General features: G+C 38.6%; 1 protein-coding gene across 10 annotated transcripts in view; it reads left to right on the top strand.

Annotated features, from left to right (window-relative positions):
* Positions 1-12,796, top strand: part of ELAVL2 (ELAV like RNA binding protein 2) — a 168,322-nt gene that overhangs the window by 143,009 nt on the left and 12,517 nt on the right. For all 10 annotated transcript variants that reach the window (XM_045079675.1, XM_004761800.3, XM_045079677.1 and 7 more), the window contains one exon: positions 9,443-9,596. In XM_045079675.1, coding sequence (XP_044935610.1) covers positions 9,443-9,596 — 154 coding nt within the window. The remainder of the gene's footprint in view (positions 1-9,442; positions 9,597-12,796) is intronic.

Genomic DNA, 12,796 nt, shown 5'->3' with positions numbered 1-12,796 from the left:
TACAGAAAACTTCTTAATGCAGAGGGGATAGGAATGAACTCTAGTGGTTACAGCTGAAACTCCCCATTTTTTCCCCCTCCCAAACCACTTAAGTGTAAACACTTTTGAAAATTTTTCCTGGGCTCAGTGAAGGTATGGGGTTGGAAATGCAATATGGAATATCCATTCCATTGATAGATTCCTGCTTAGACTTTAAGATGACTAATCACCGCTGCTGCAATTGTCCATCTGATTTAATCTTCCCACCCTCTTTCAGATGCCAGATCACTACCTGATCTATTTGGTTTTTTTTGGTTTGTTTGTTTGTTAAATTCTTTAGATGCGGAGATTTTTAGAAATTTGGAAGGTGTTTTTGGCCTAAATTGCGTTTTCAAGAATGCTTTACCACAGGCTCACTGTTTGCCTTTACCAGCACTAGAGTCCTTGTTGAACCAGCTGTGTACAACAGCCAGGCACAAGCAACAATGGAAGGCCGGATGTGTTCTACTAACTTTGATAGTGTACTAAATACCTAGATACTTTAACAAAAAAAAAAAATTTTTTTTTAAAAGATTTTATTTATTTATTTGAGAGAGAGAGACAGTGAGAGCATGAGCGAGGAGAAGGTCAGAGGGAGAAGCAGACTCCCCATGGAGCTGGGAGCCCGATGCCGGACTCCATCCCGGGATAAAGAAGATTTTATTTATTTATTTGTCAGAGAGAGAGGGAGAGAAAGAGAGCGTGCACACAAGTACAGGCAGACAGAGTGGCAGGCAGAGACAGAGATAGAAGCAGGCTCCCTGCTGAGCAAGGAGCCTGATGTGGGACTGAATCCCAGGACGATGTGGGACTCGATCCCAGGACGCTGGGATCATGACCTGAGCCGATTAACCAACTGAGCCACCCAGGCATCCCTACTTTAACAAAATTTTAATGAAACTATAATAAGATACAAAGCTATCTGTCAGGACAGTCTGTTTGGACTTTCATTTAATTAATACATATGCATGAAATCAAATTGGCTAACTTTTTAAAAAAGATTTTATTTATTAGCATGAGAGAATGAGCCCAAGCTGGGGTGGGAGCAGCAGGCAGGGGGTGAAGCAGGCTCCTCGCTGAGCAGGGAGCTCAATGCCAGACTCTATCACAGGTCCCTGGGGTCATAACCTGAGCTGAAGACAGACGTTTAACTTGCTGAACTACCCAGGTACCCCTGATTTGGGTAGCATTTAATAGACTCAGCTCAGTGTAGTTTCTCAGAGGCTCCATTTAAGATGTGTGAAAAAGGAAATCTCAGTTGTCAAGTATCCAGTTTATGATGAGTTGTTTAATACAAGTATTATAACCAGCACACTTTTGTTTTTAATAATGTCATATATGATCACTTTATGCTTACAATATTTACTCTTTTGTTCATTTTTATGATATAAGAATCATCTGCTTTGAATTTTATTTAATGTTGTTGTGCTGAAGGAAATGATGTAAAACCGGGTAGTCTTGCTAGTGTAATACACCCAGTTACTATTTTCCCTTTCTGTCAAGTGATAGGAGATTTTTTTTTTTAAAGCATGTTTGATACCTAAAATATTCTGATTATTTGAGGTATGTTTTAATTTACTTCATGTAAAGCAATAGTCTCCAGGTTCCAGATTTGATTTTTCTCTCTTCAGTGGCCCTCCCCTACCCTACCCTTATCTCTCTTAACTCTTTTTCAGACATTTCTTTTTCTTTCTTTCTTTTTTTTTTTTTTTTTAAGATTTTATTTATTTATTTGACAGAGATCACAAGTAGGCAGAGAGGCGGGCGGGGGCGGGGGGGAATCAGGCTCCCTGCTGAGCAGAGAGCCAGATGCGGCTTGATCCCAGGACCCTGGGATCATGACCTGAGCCAAAGGCAGACGCTTTAACCCACTGAGCCACCCAGGCGTCCCTCAGACATTTCTTAAATGGCTATCAGGCAATACTAGTAGAAGAAATACAGGAACTGGCCTAAGGAAAAGACCCATTTTAATGTATTTCAGATTTTCTTACCTATGTAGAAGAAAAACTTCAGCAGAGCTAAAGTTCTTACCTTCTTACTTATCTCTTCTGTCATCTCCTTGTAAATGTCTGATCATCCTCCCAGTAATTGTCATTTTCTACAAACTTGTATGATTTCAGACTGTGTTGCAGCCTAGTGCGGTAGTGGAAAATCCCTTGCTCTGCGTCTTTGAAAAGTCACATCACCTTTGTGTGCCTCAGCCTCCCTCTTTCCTAAAAATCAAGGGATTGGGCTAAATGATCTCTTTTCTTTTTGCTCCAAAATTAAGACCCTCTCTCCTCCCAGCAACATATTATTCCATCAAAAATTTTACTGTCTCTGGGGATTTGAGTCCCAAATTTGTGAAATGAAACTTCATTCCGACATGTTTAATGGCATCTGCACAGTGTGCACAGAGTATCATCACATATGGCATTTGCTATATAACAATGCAGATTATGGCCCCTCTTAACTTTTAGACAAGATTTCAAACATGAAGCTTCCCTACTTTGTGTGTGATTATAAATCCTCTTCATTACAGTAAATGTGCAGCAGGTACCAGGGTGTACAGAGTAGGGTAAAGACAAGGTTTATTACTTCAAGGACATAAGGCAGTGATAAGAGACAAGTGTATCTTGGTTTGCTCAGTGTGGATGAGAATATGGGTGATGCAGGGTAGCTACTGGCAAGGGTACCAACTCCAACTGAAGAAGGCAGGTGAGAGTGGACGTGAGGCGCTCAGTGATGCCCTTGTTGAGTCCGAAGAGACTCACATTTAGATAAGTGGGAGGAGCAGGTTGTATTAACACAGGGAGGTAAGGGAGGAAAGTTTGGAAAACTACTGAAGGTTGTGTTTGTTTATAAGGAAAAGGGAAGTCAGTGCCCTGAGCATAAAGAACTAAGAAATTTGAAATTAATCATAAAGCATTAGGGAGCCCTTGAGAGGGATTTGAAGCAGAGAAGAACACAGTCAGATGTGTTTCTGAGGTTGCTTGAATTAAAACAGTCTTTATGAGACTTAAAGCATTCAGCAAATCAAGTCTCCGTAAAATTTGAGGTCTCACGTGCATTTTCCACTGATGTAGTTTTCTGAATTCCACATCTTGGAATACCTATTAAAGGTAACTCCCCTAATCTATAATACCCTTTTTAAGCTTTCCTGTTAGGGGTGATTATTATTGCTTTTAACTCCAGCACCTTTGCTAGAGCTAATCTTTGATTTCTTATGGACTTATTTCCATATGCTTTGTTCTCTCAGGGTTACTCATTTGCAACCCTTTATGAAACATGCCTATCCTTAAAAAACTTAATCTTAGACTATGATATGTATATGCCTTGATGTGTGTTTGAGACTTGTTCCTGGCAGGATTTTGCGTTTAGAAGCAGATAAAAGTACAATTCTTCCTTTTGGGTGAATTTTGAGGTCTGTGGCCTGAATTGTGATTGTAGATCCCATCCTTCTATGTTCTTAACTTCTGAGCTCTTTTGGAGGGGTGTAGTGTAGCCACCTCAGTAGAGGCTTAATGCTGCCATGAGACCTTTGCTACGTTCTACCAGAGCCAGAGCTAACTTTCACTTAGTGAGATAGTAATTTTTCAGACAGTCCCATCAAGACTCCATTGTTTTATATGAACAGCAATTAATTCTTAGTTTAAATAGGCACAAGCGTGACCTTGTCCACTCCTTTCAGCTGAAGAGATTGAATGGAGCTTTTCAAAAAAGTCTGAAGTGGCAAGTATCTAATTTTCAGGTTTAATGTTTATAGTCCTGGGTCAGTAATTGACAAGTGATAGAAGTTGTTCAATGGTGATCTTGCCAGTGGGAGATTTTTCAAATGTCCTTAGTTTAATAAAGAAGGAATTGCTTTGTTCATTTATAGACCTTATCTCTTTAATCTGTTGGTATTAATGTCCACTGTCACTGATCTTTCCTTGATGAATCAGAGAGAAATGAGAGCAGTTGTGTTTTTGGACAAAGGCTTTGCAATGGACTTCTATTAAAAGCAATGTACTGGGATTTTAAACTTCACTATTTACATGTAATAAAGTACTAATTCTTATCCATAAGATATTTTCAACCCATAAGATCTTTTCATTTCTTTTAACTCTATGTATTTTGATTAACTTGTGTTTTGATAGCCCATTCTTAATATAGGTTACTTGTCCTTGAATGTTTAATGTATAATTAGTTTTAGTTGCTGATGAAGAAATGAGTTTTTAATTACAAGGAATATATTGTGTTTCAAACTATTCCATTTTCAAGACCTAATTACTTTGATAAATCTATTTTTATCTCTCTTTTGTCCAGTGTGATCTCATTTGTGAAGAACAATTTGAGAAATTGTTGGCTAGAGCATTTATTTGCCTGGTACTCCTAACTGCTTCCCTTCCTTCCCCTCAAGAAATCTCAGTATTGCTTGTCTTTGTTTATTATATCACTTGTAGGGTTGTGAGAAATTCCAAAATAAACCTGAATTTTAAATTGCTATCTTTGGAGTAGATTGGTGTTCAGTGTTGTACTCCCTGTATCATCTTTAAATATTTAAATTGCAGACTCTCTGGCTGCCTCTTAAATTAGATCCTTCACTTAGTAGTTTTGACATTTCATAACCTTGCTCCTCAGGCATTAAATATTCACCTGTTTAAATGGCAGTGAAAATTTTAAATCCAAACCCATTCTATTAATCCAGTGAATGTAGATTAGGAGAACAGCTTGCCGTTGGTGAAGGAAAAAGCTATTTTGACCCCACTGGGACATATACTGGAGGTTCATTGGATTGAAGTATTTCTAATACATAATTTGTCATAAAACAAAACCATCTCTTGGGTCTTCTCCAAGATGTTTTAACTTTAAAGAACCATAAAAATAGATTAAACACTTTGAGGTTTAAGATAGCTCAAGAGTGGTTCTTGTAGTGATTCAAGGCACCAGTATAAGCTTCACCTCCACAGAAAAATCAGAATGGAGAAGGTTGCTGATAATTGCTAGATAAAAAATTCTGTCTGGGACATGGATGGAACTAGAGGGTATTATGCTTAGCGAAATAAGTCAATCTGAGAAAGACAACTATCATATGATCTCCCTGATATGAGGAAGCGGAGATGCAATGTGGGTGGGTTGGGCGGTAGGAAAAGAAAAAATGAAAGAAGATGGGATTGGGAGGGAGACAAATCATAAAAGACTCAATCTCACAAAACAGACTGAGGGTTGCTGGGGGAAGGGGGGACAGGAGAGGGTGGTGGGGATATGGACATTGGGGAGGGAATGTGCTATGATGAGTGCTGTGAAATCTGTAAACCTGGTGATTCACAGACCTGTACCCCTGGGGATAAAAATATATTGTATGTTTATTAAAAAATTAATTCTGTCTGGAAGCCTATTTGAATCTCCAAATACAAGTCCTTATCCTAGTGGGGGAGTCTTTTTCCTACTTGGATCTAAGTATATTCTGTTGATAATCTTTAGAGATAGAAGAAGAAGCAGCAGCAGAAGAGGAAGAAGAAGAAATATTGTTTTAGAAAGAAGGATGTTATTGACAGTGACATCTTTGATAGAGCATGGGAGGGGCCTGTTAATCCTGAGAAACAGAGGTATAGGGGCGAGACTTGGCCCCGTGGTCTGGGAGAGGGATGTTTGCCCTTTTTTACACTTTTATTTCTTGGAAGTGGATGAGGGGGTAGGGCGGAGATCTATTGCTCATTTAATTCATTCTAAGAATTAGAAAGTAATAAAACTAATTTTAAAATTCTAATTATCATGCAGTTTCTGCAGTGAATCTCAATTAATGACCGCTCATTCTTGGGAGAAGTTACTTTTCAGAAATATTAATGGAAAATGAAATAAAATAACTTTGACGTAACTATAATTTCTAGTGTCATCCTCTTTTCTTCTGTCTTAGCTCAGTTTCACTGTGTGTGTGGTGTGTGAAAGAAACAACCAAGATTCATTTAATTTTTCCAAACTTTCAGAACAAAAGTTACTATAGTGTGGTAAATTGTAGAAAGAAAACGGGACAAGCCTGCAAGGACATGGGGTCAGAAGATCATAGTTTGAATCCAGGGGTATGTAACATTAGGCATGTTATTTACCTATTTGCCCAGCTATAGAATACTAATGTGTGCCTTGTCTACTACAAACAAAACACTCTATTTGAAAATGCTTTTACATGGTGAGTCTTGTAAGTCCCTATGTGTAAATTAAATGGAAATATTATTTGTTACTACTGTGAGTTTATATGCAATGTAGTTACCTCTGTCCTACTGTGGTGATGGGAACCAGTTTCTGACAAAGTTATTGAAAAATACTCTTTTTGCAGAGGCTTAGTATTGATTCTTGGAGTCCTTCTAATGTGCTTGTATTCTAAAAATGTACCCAGGGTTGCTTTTAATCAGGTATGCTAGGACATGCAGACATGGAATTTATCGTTATGAAGGAAGATGTTTATAGTTACAGATCTTTAGAAACAGGGTATGTCAGCATGACATGTAGGGTCACATGGGGAGTCATCAGGGATGGTCAGTCAGGAGTGCAGAGCATGGCCCAGAGCTTTTACTAGAGTTCCTTGTGGAAAGGAAATGGGGGAAGCAGAGTAGGTGTGCTGAATAAGTTTAGCACGAGTTAGTGTGAATAATTTTGGAGGACTCTAGCTTGGTGGGGGGTAGTTTTCAGGCATCTGGCCTCCTGGGGTGAGGTCGGTGGGGGGCGGGTATAGGTGTGGTATGTGAGAATTTGATAAAGGAGTTATGGGTGTGGGCTCTGAGTTGTTTGTTCATATATCAAAGGCATGCTCCTGGGGGTCATTTACTCTCTCCCAGGAAGTAGCTATACCTGGGAGGGGCAGTCTCTCCAGGATCAAGGCCCCAGATGCTAGAGCATCAACAGAAAATAAAATATTGTCAATACAAGCTGAGAATTAAAGAAGCAATGTAAACTTAAGACCAGACATTCAAGAAAATAAAAAAAAAAAAAAGAAAGCAGATAACATAACTGACCCAAGTATGTTTTCAAAGCTTTTATATAAGCACTAAATATAAACCCGTTTTCCTAAATATATTTTAGGATAACTTTTAAAACACTCCACCCACACACCTCTGAAATGCACAGAGCAGTAAATGTCACTGCATGAGTAAATTATTCTGGAACACAGTAATGGATTCAGGTTACTTTCAACTTTAATGGTCTGTGTCTTTACCTATATTCTCAGATGCTTGTAGAGATAAATAATATTTATAGTCACCTAGGTTTTCAGGTTCTGTGTTAAGAATTTTATGTAGATTAGAAATTATTTTGTTAATTATTCCTAATAACCATACAAAGAAGGTACAGTTACGTGGTAATAGACTTAAATAATTTATGCAAGTTCACTGAACCTTTAATGAATGGCATGTAGTTTTGAGCCCAGGCATACTGGTTAGAGAGCTGTCACCTAGAACTACATTACCTCACGCCTTGCTTTTGCTCACGGAGTGGCTGCCTGCCTCCCAGAGCCTCCCAGCTTGGAAAATGTACAGATGCTTACTCTGGTGCTCGTGGGAAGTGGCTCTTCCTAAAGGGAACACTTGAGTCATGTGACCCGGAGCAGCCGAACAGCTGACTTGCTGAGCGCTCCCTGCACTGAAAGCAAGTTTAAGTGGTGGGATTTTTAGCTTAGCCTGATAATTGAGAATTGTGCTTTAGAAAAGAAACTGGTTACTCATTTTTTCATATCACTGAGTGCATGTGTAATTCATTTGCTTTGTTTTTTCAGTTTATAACAGCCCCAAGACTAGATTCCACTTAAATTATTTTGGTGATCATTTGGAATTTGCCTTCATTTCTTACTTTCCACTTACATTTAAGTTCCCCAGTCTTCATTCTTCTTAAGTGTTTAGGTGTTTAAGCATAGAGGCAAAGCACATGTGAAGAGTTATCTATCTGCTCTCTACCACTATTCCACATTCCATGTATGTGTAGGACAGGACAGTGCTCACTTGACTTCAGATAGCATGTTTGGACCAATAGGTGTATTTTCACTTGTTAATGAGCAAATTTGTTGAGTAAAGGATAAGAATATTAAATGTTAACACTGGTGGAGCAGAGATGAAAGATAGCAAGACTGTTATAAAGGAGTATAGATCCTGGCTTTTTTTTTCCTCTGCCTGAAAAGCCAAAAATAAAAAGCTGATAACACTGTGGACATAATTTAAACCATGGAGAAAATATTTGAAAATACCAAAAAGCTTGTTCAAATTGAAAAGATGATTGTTGCTGTTGCTTTTGTAATGAGCAATGGACTAGATTTATGGTGCATACTAATAGATAAAAGAAGTAAGCGGAAGTTGTCATGTTACGGTACTTGAACAAATCAGCATTAGACCCACTGGCCATTTTTATGAATGATCTGAAAAATGGAGGGGGAGGTATGTTGTGAAGTTCTTGCAGTTAGATAGTCCAGGAAAGCTCAGAAATAAACCAGAGGCAATGTGGTAAGGAATAGCACATGAGACTTAAAGCTATCTGAAAAATGGCAGAGATAGTTCTAAGCAAAGAGCTGTCAATTATAATTTGGGCAAGCTCTTGATGACTGCCTGAACTGTTCCTTAAATCCTGTGGTATACCAAGCTGGTGTGAACCCACAAGATCAGTGGGGTATGAGATGGGTTTTACTCAGCAAATGTTCCAGCATCTATCACATGCCAAGATATTGAGGATGATCATTATAAGAAAAAGAGATGTAGTTCCTTAGGGCATGGAGCTTACATGAAGAATGTTAATTACAAATAAATACAGGCAATCTTATTTTATCTTCCATCCTTCTAGAATTTGGGACACTATGTCTTAAAGAGAGGAAGCTTTTTGAAAGGATGGTAGGTAGAGGCAATAAAGGGACGTAAGACCTTTTGGAAAAACAACACTGCAGAGACTTGAGGACAAGAATATAATAAGCAAAGAGTGACCAGGGTTGTAACTCATTCAAGTGCTTAAATTTGTGGGGGTTTAGGGATGATAGAAGGTTATTTTGCTAATGAATCAAAAAGGCATACTTACTGATAATAGGGTGACTTATTAGAAACTTTGTACCACCACCAGTAGAGATGGAAGAGGCTCAAAAACAGGTCACAAAATGTGTTGGATGAATTTAGAGTCCTTAAACTTAATTATTGAGCCTACATTCCTCGTTTAGGGGTTTGGCCCCACTGAGGACAACCTACTGTTGTGCTGTGTGGTTTGTTTTGAAAACTTGCAAACCTAGGGATAAATACTCTTTTCTTTCCCCAGGGGAGTGGCATTTCCCATTTGTTGAGCATTTCTCCAGAAATGAGTAAAACTGTTAACTCCAGACTTGCTTTAACTTCATTGTTTGTTACGTTCTCTGTATGGAAAAGCTGCTAACTTTAGACAGTCTTGGAATTTTTAAAGGGAGGTAACAGTGTGTGTAGATGCTTAATTCCATTTCCTTTCTTAGGTTTCCTATGCTCGCCCAAGTTCGGCTTCTATCAGAGATGCGAATTTGTATGTCAGTGGACTTCCAAAAACAATGACCCAGAAGGAGTTGGAGCAGCTTTTTTCACAATATGGACGCATCATTACTTCTCGTATTCTTGTTGACCAGGTCACCGGTAAGTAGGCAGCTGCTCCAGACAACCTTTGACACTTTCTGAGTGGCAGACTGTGAAATACTCTGCCTTTCCGTACAGTGATCTTGCCTCTGGAACACACCAAAGGTATATGTGGACCAGAAAACACAATTTTCTGTGGGAATTGTTCATAAATCTGCATGGATAAAAACAGATTGTGGAGTGGGTTGAGCGAGCTTGCGTCATTTATACCCTGAAGGGGCATGTTTGAAGTCTGTTTTATGGCATGTAATAAATTTGTAGCTGATATAATCCTCATTTCCAAGCTTCTGTGTGAAAAAAGCCCTTATCCTCCTCATAAAGTACTCCTTCTAATAAATAGTCTTTTTTCTTGTAAAAAGCATAGTTTAATGCAGCAGTATGTACCTTGTTCTCTAAGGGAGCATGACCCTGTGTCCACACTAGCTGTTCAGGCTGGTTTCTAGGTCCATCCTGTGTTACGCGGGCATGTGTAAGAGTTTGACATTTTGAATATTAAAAATTTATTTTATGCCTGGTATAACTTTTGACCAAACTGAAATGAGGAGACTAATAGGTTTATTAAAACTTTTGTAAGGGTGCTCTTCTGCCAAAGCTTTTAAAGAAAAGCTAGCCATATAGGTTTGACCATGGATTTTAAGAATTAATTATAATTTTCTATTATAAAAGCAATGCTTATTCTTTTTAAAAACAGCAGAAATAGAGAAACATGGTAAGGAGGGGAATTACCTGTGTATTACCATAACTCAAGCGGTCACATGAAGATTTTGGGGGAATACATAGATTTTCCTTTTTAATTTTCTTTGTGTTTCTTCCTTTTCTTTCCTCTCACTTTCCCTGTTTTCTTTCTCTTTTTTCTCTCTCTCCTACTACCATACGAGGAGATGTATCATCGTGTATTACGATGTCTGTTTTTTTCTAAAGGAAGCAGTGGATAATCTCTTATCATCCTTTATTTCTGTGGGTCTGTTATTTCTCCTCTTCCACTTCTGATTTTGAGTCTTCTCTCTTTTTTGTGTTGATGTATATGGCGAGAGGTTTATCAGTTTGTTGATCTTTTCAAAGAAGTGGCTCCTTGTTTTCCTGATCTGTTCTATTGTCTTTTTAGTTTCTATGTAACATTTATTTCTGCTCTAATCTTAAAAAATAAAGCAAAACAAAACAAAACAAAACAAAAAAACCCAACAGGGGCAGTAGATTAACTACAGAATAAAAACCAGGCCAAGTTTTTAATTCTTCAAGTGAAGATCTGAGTTTGAACACAAGCAGTCATGTTCTGCTCCTCTGTGCTGTTAATGGGCCTCATACATAAGCAGCATCCTTAAGAGTTTTGGGTAGAAAGATACCTACCTTCATATACATGCCTGGGAGAGTGGCCTATAGGTTTGGCTGTATGAAGAAAATTTAGTCTAGGGAAGAAATATAAAAAAGCTGCCTTTTCATCATAGCTGCATTTTGTAATCATCCGTGTATGTTCTGTCACTTTGCTGTATTACACAGACTGTTAGTTGGTTAAATAGAAGAAATCCAGGTCTAGCAATCCAGATAAATTTGCTTAAAGCAACAGAAATACCTTTTTTGGGGGGTTCATAACATTCATGCTTTTTAATTCATCATTCTTAATGAGAAGTTGATGAGTGGAGAGTAGATTTCACTTTTTTTGTTTTTTAAGATTTTATTTATTTATTTGACAGAAATCACAAGTAGGTAGAGAGGCAGGCAGAGAGACAGAGAAGAGGAAGTAGGCTCCCCGCTAAGCAGAGAGCCCGATGCGGGACTCGATCCCAGGAGCCCAGGATCATGACCTGAGCCGAAGGCAGAGGCTTTAACCCACTGAGCCACCCAGGCGCCCCTTAGATTTCATTTCTGATACAGAAGTCCCATCTCTTTAAGGTGGGTGTTATACCAAGCCTTTCGGTTATTTTCTCACTCTCACTCTTTTTTTTTTTTTTTTTTTTTAAAGATTTATTTATATAAGAGAGAGAGCAAGCATGTGAGAGCATGTACTCATAAGTGGGTAGAGGGGCAGAGGGAGAGAATCTCAAGTAGACTTCCCACTGAGTACCAAGCCAGACTTTGGGTTCCATCTCATGACCCATGAGATCATGACCTGAGCCAAAACTAAGAGTCAGATGCTTAATTGACTGAGCCAGCCAGGCAACCCTCTTTGGGTTAATCTTCTTTGTTTCTTTCTTTCTTTCTTTCTTTAAGATTTTATTTATTTATTTGACAGAGAGATCACCAGTAGGCAGAGAGAGAGAGAAACAGGCTCCTCGCTGAGTAGAGAGCCCGATGTTGGGCATGATCCCAGGACCCTGAGATCATGACCTGAGCTGAAGGCAGAGGCTTTTAATCCACTGAGCCACCCAGGCACCCCTCTTTGGGTTTTTCTGATGCATGCTCAAGTTAGAGGACCTCAGATTTGGGTGACTCAGCCTGTGTGGAGGCTATTGCAGTGCTAACCTAATGCTTTCCTCATGGAATAGTTAAATTCTAGGGGTTATTAATTCTTCATGTTAGTGGATAAGTAAAAGAATATATTTATTATCATTTCACCATTTTATCTTTAATCTTTCTACTTAAGACTTTCAAGGCGAAATTATTTAGTTTATCTGAAATGGAAAAGAAAACCCTGCAATTTTGTTAGTCATCAGGTAGTAATAATGTACAACTGATATAACTTCAATAGGAAAGTAAAAGTGGTATGGGCTGAGATAGGTGTCTGGAAGAAATGCCTCTCCACCTTAGAAAAAAATTCTACACCAGTGAACTTACACAGTGTTAATTACAAAGCAAGTAGAACTTCATTCTTTTTTAAAGTTCCTATAAATCATGATGGTCGAATACATTTTCTCGGCCTATCTTTCTCAATAACCTCTCGTTCTAGTCTTCATTTATATGCTCTGAATCATCTAGATTTTTCTAGCTACTAGTCCTAAGCTAGCACAGCTAGTACCAATTTGCTTGCCAAGAAAGTGTTTCCCTACAACTGTTTATCTCCGGATGGCCAGTTATGGCTACCTCAGCTAGCCCATTAAAACTAATTAAATGGAATGCGTTGGGTTTTTCTCTGCCATTTTTCAAAAGCTGGACGGGTATTTGGCCATCCCCCTGCTTCCCTATTCTTGTCTCTCAGACTGGGGAGAGAGCATGAGATAGAGAACGGTATTTCCATAGAAGTAATACTGCTAGAGCCAGAAAGC

Source organism: Mustela putorius, unplaced genomic scaffold (assembly GCF_011764305.1).
Source record: "Mustela putorius furo isolate JIRA1106 unplaced genomic scaffold, ASM1176430v1.1 tig00000421_pilon_pilon_pilon, whole genome shotgun sequence".
In the NCBI taxonomy this organism is placed as follows: Eukaryota; Metazoa; Chordata; class Mammalia; order Carnivora; family Mustelidae; genus Mustela; species Mustela putorius.
This window is presented reverse-complemented; position numbering and strand designations above follow the sequence as displayed.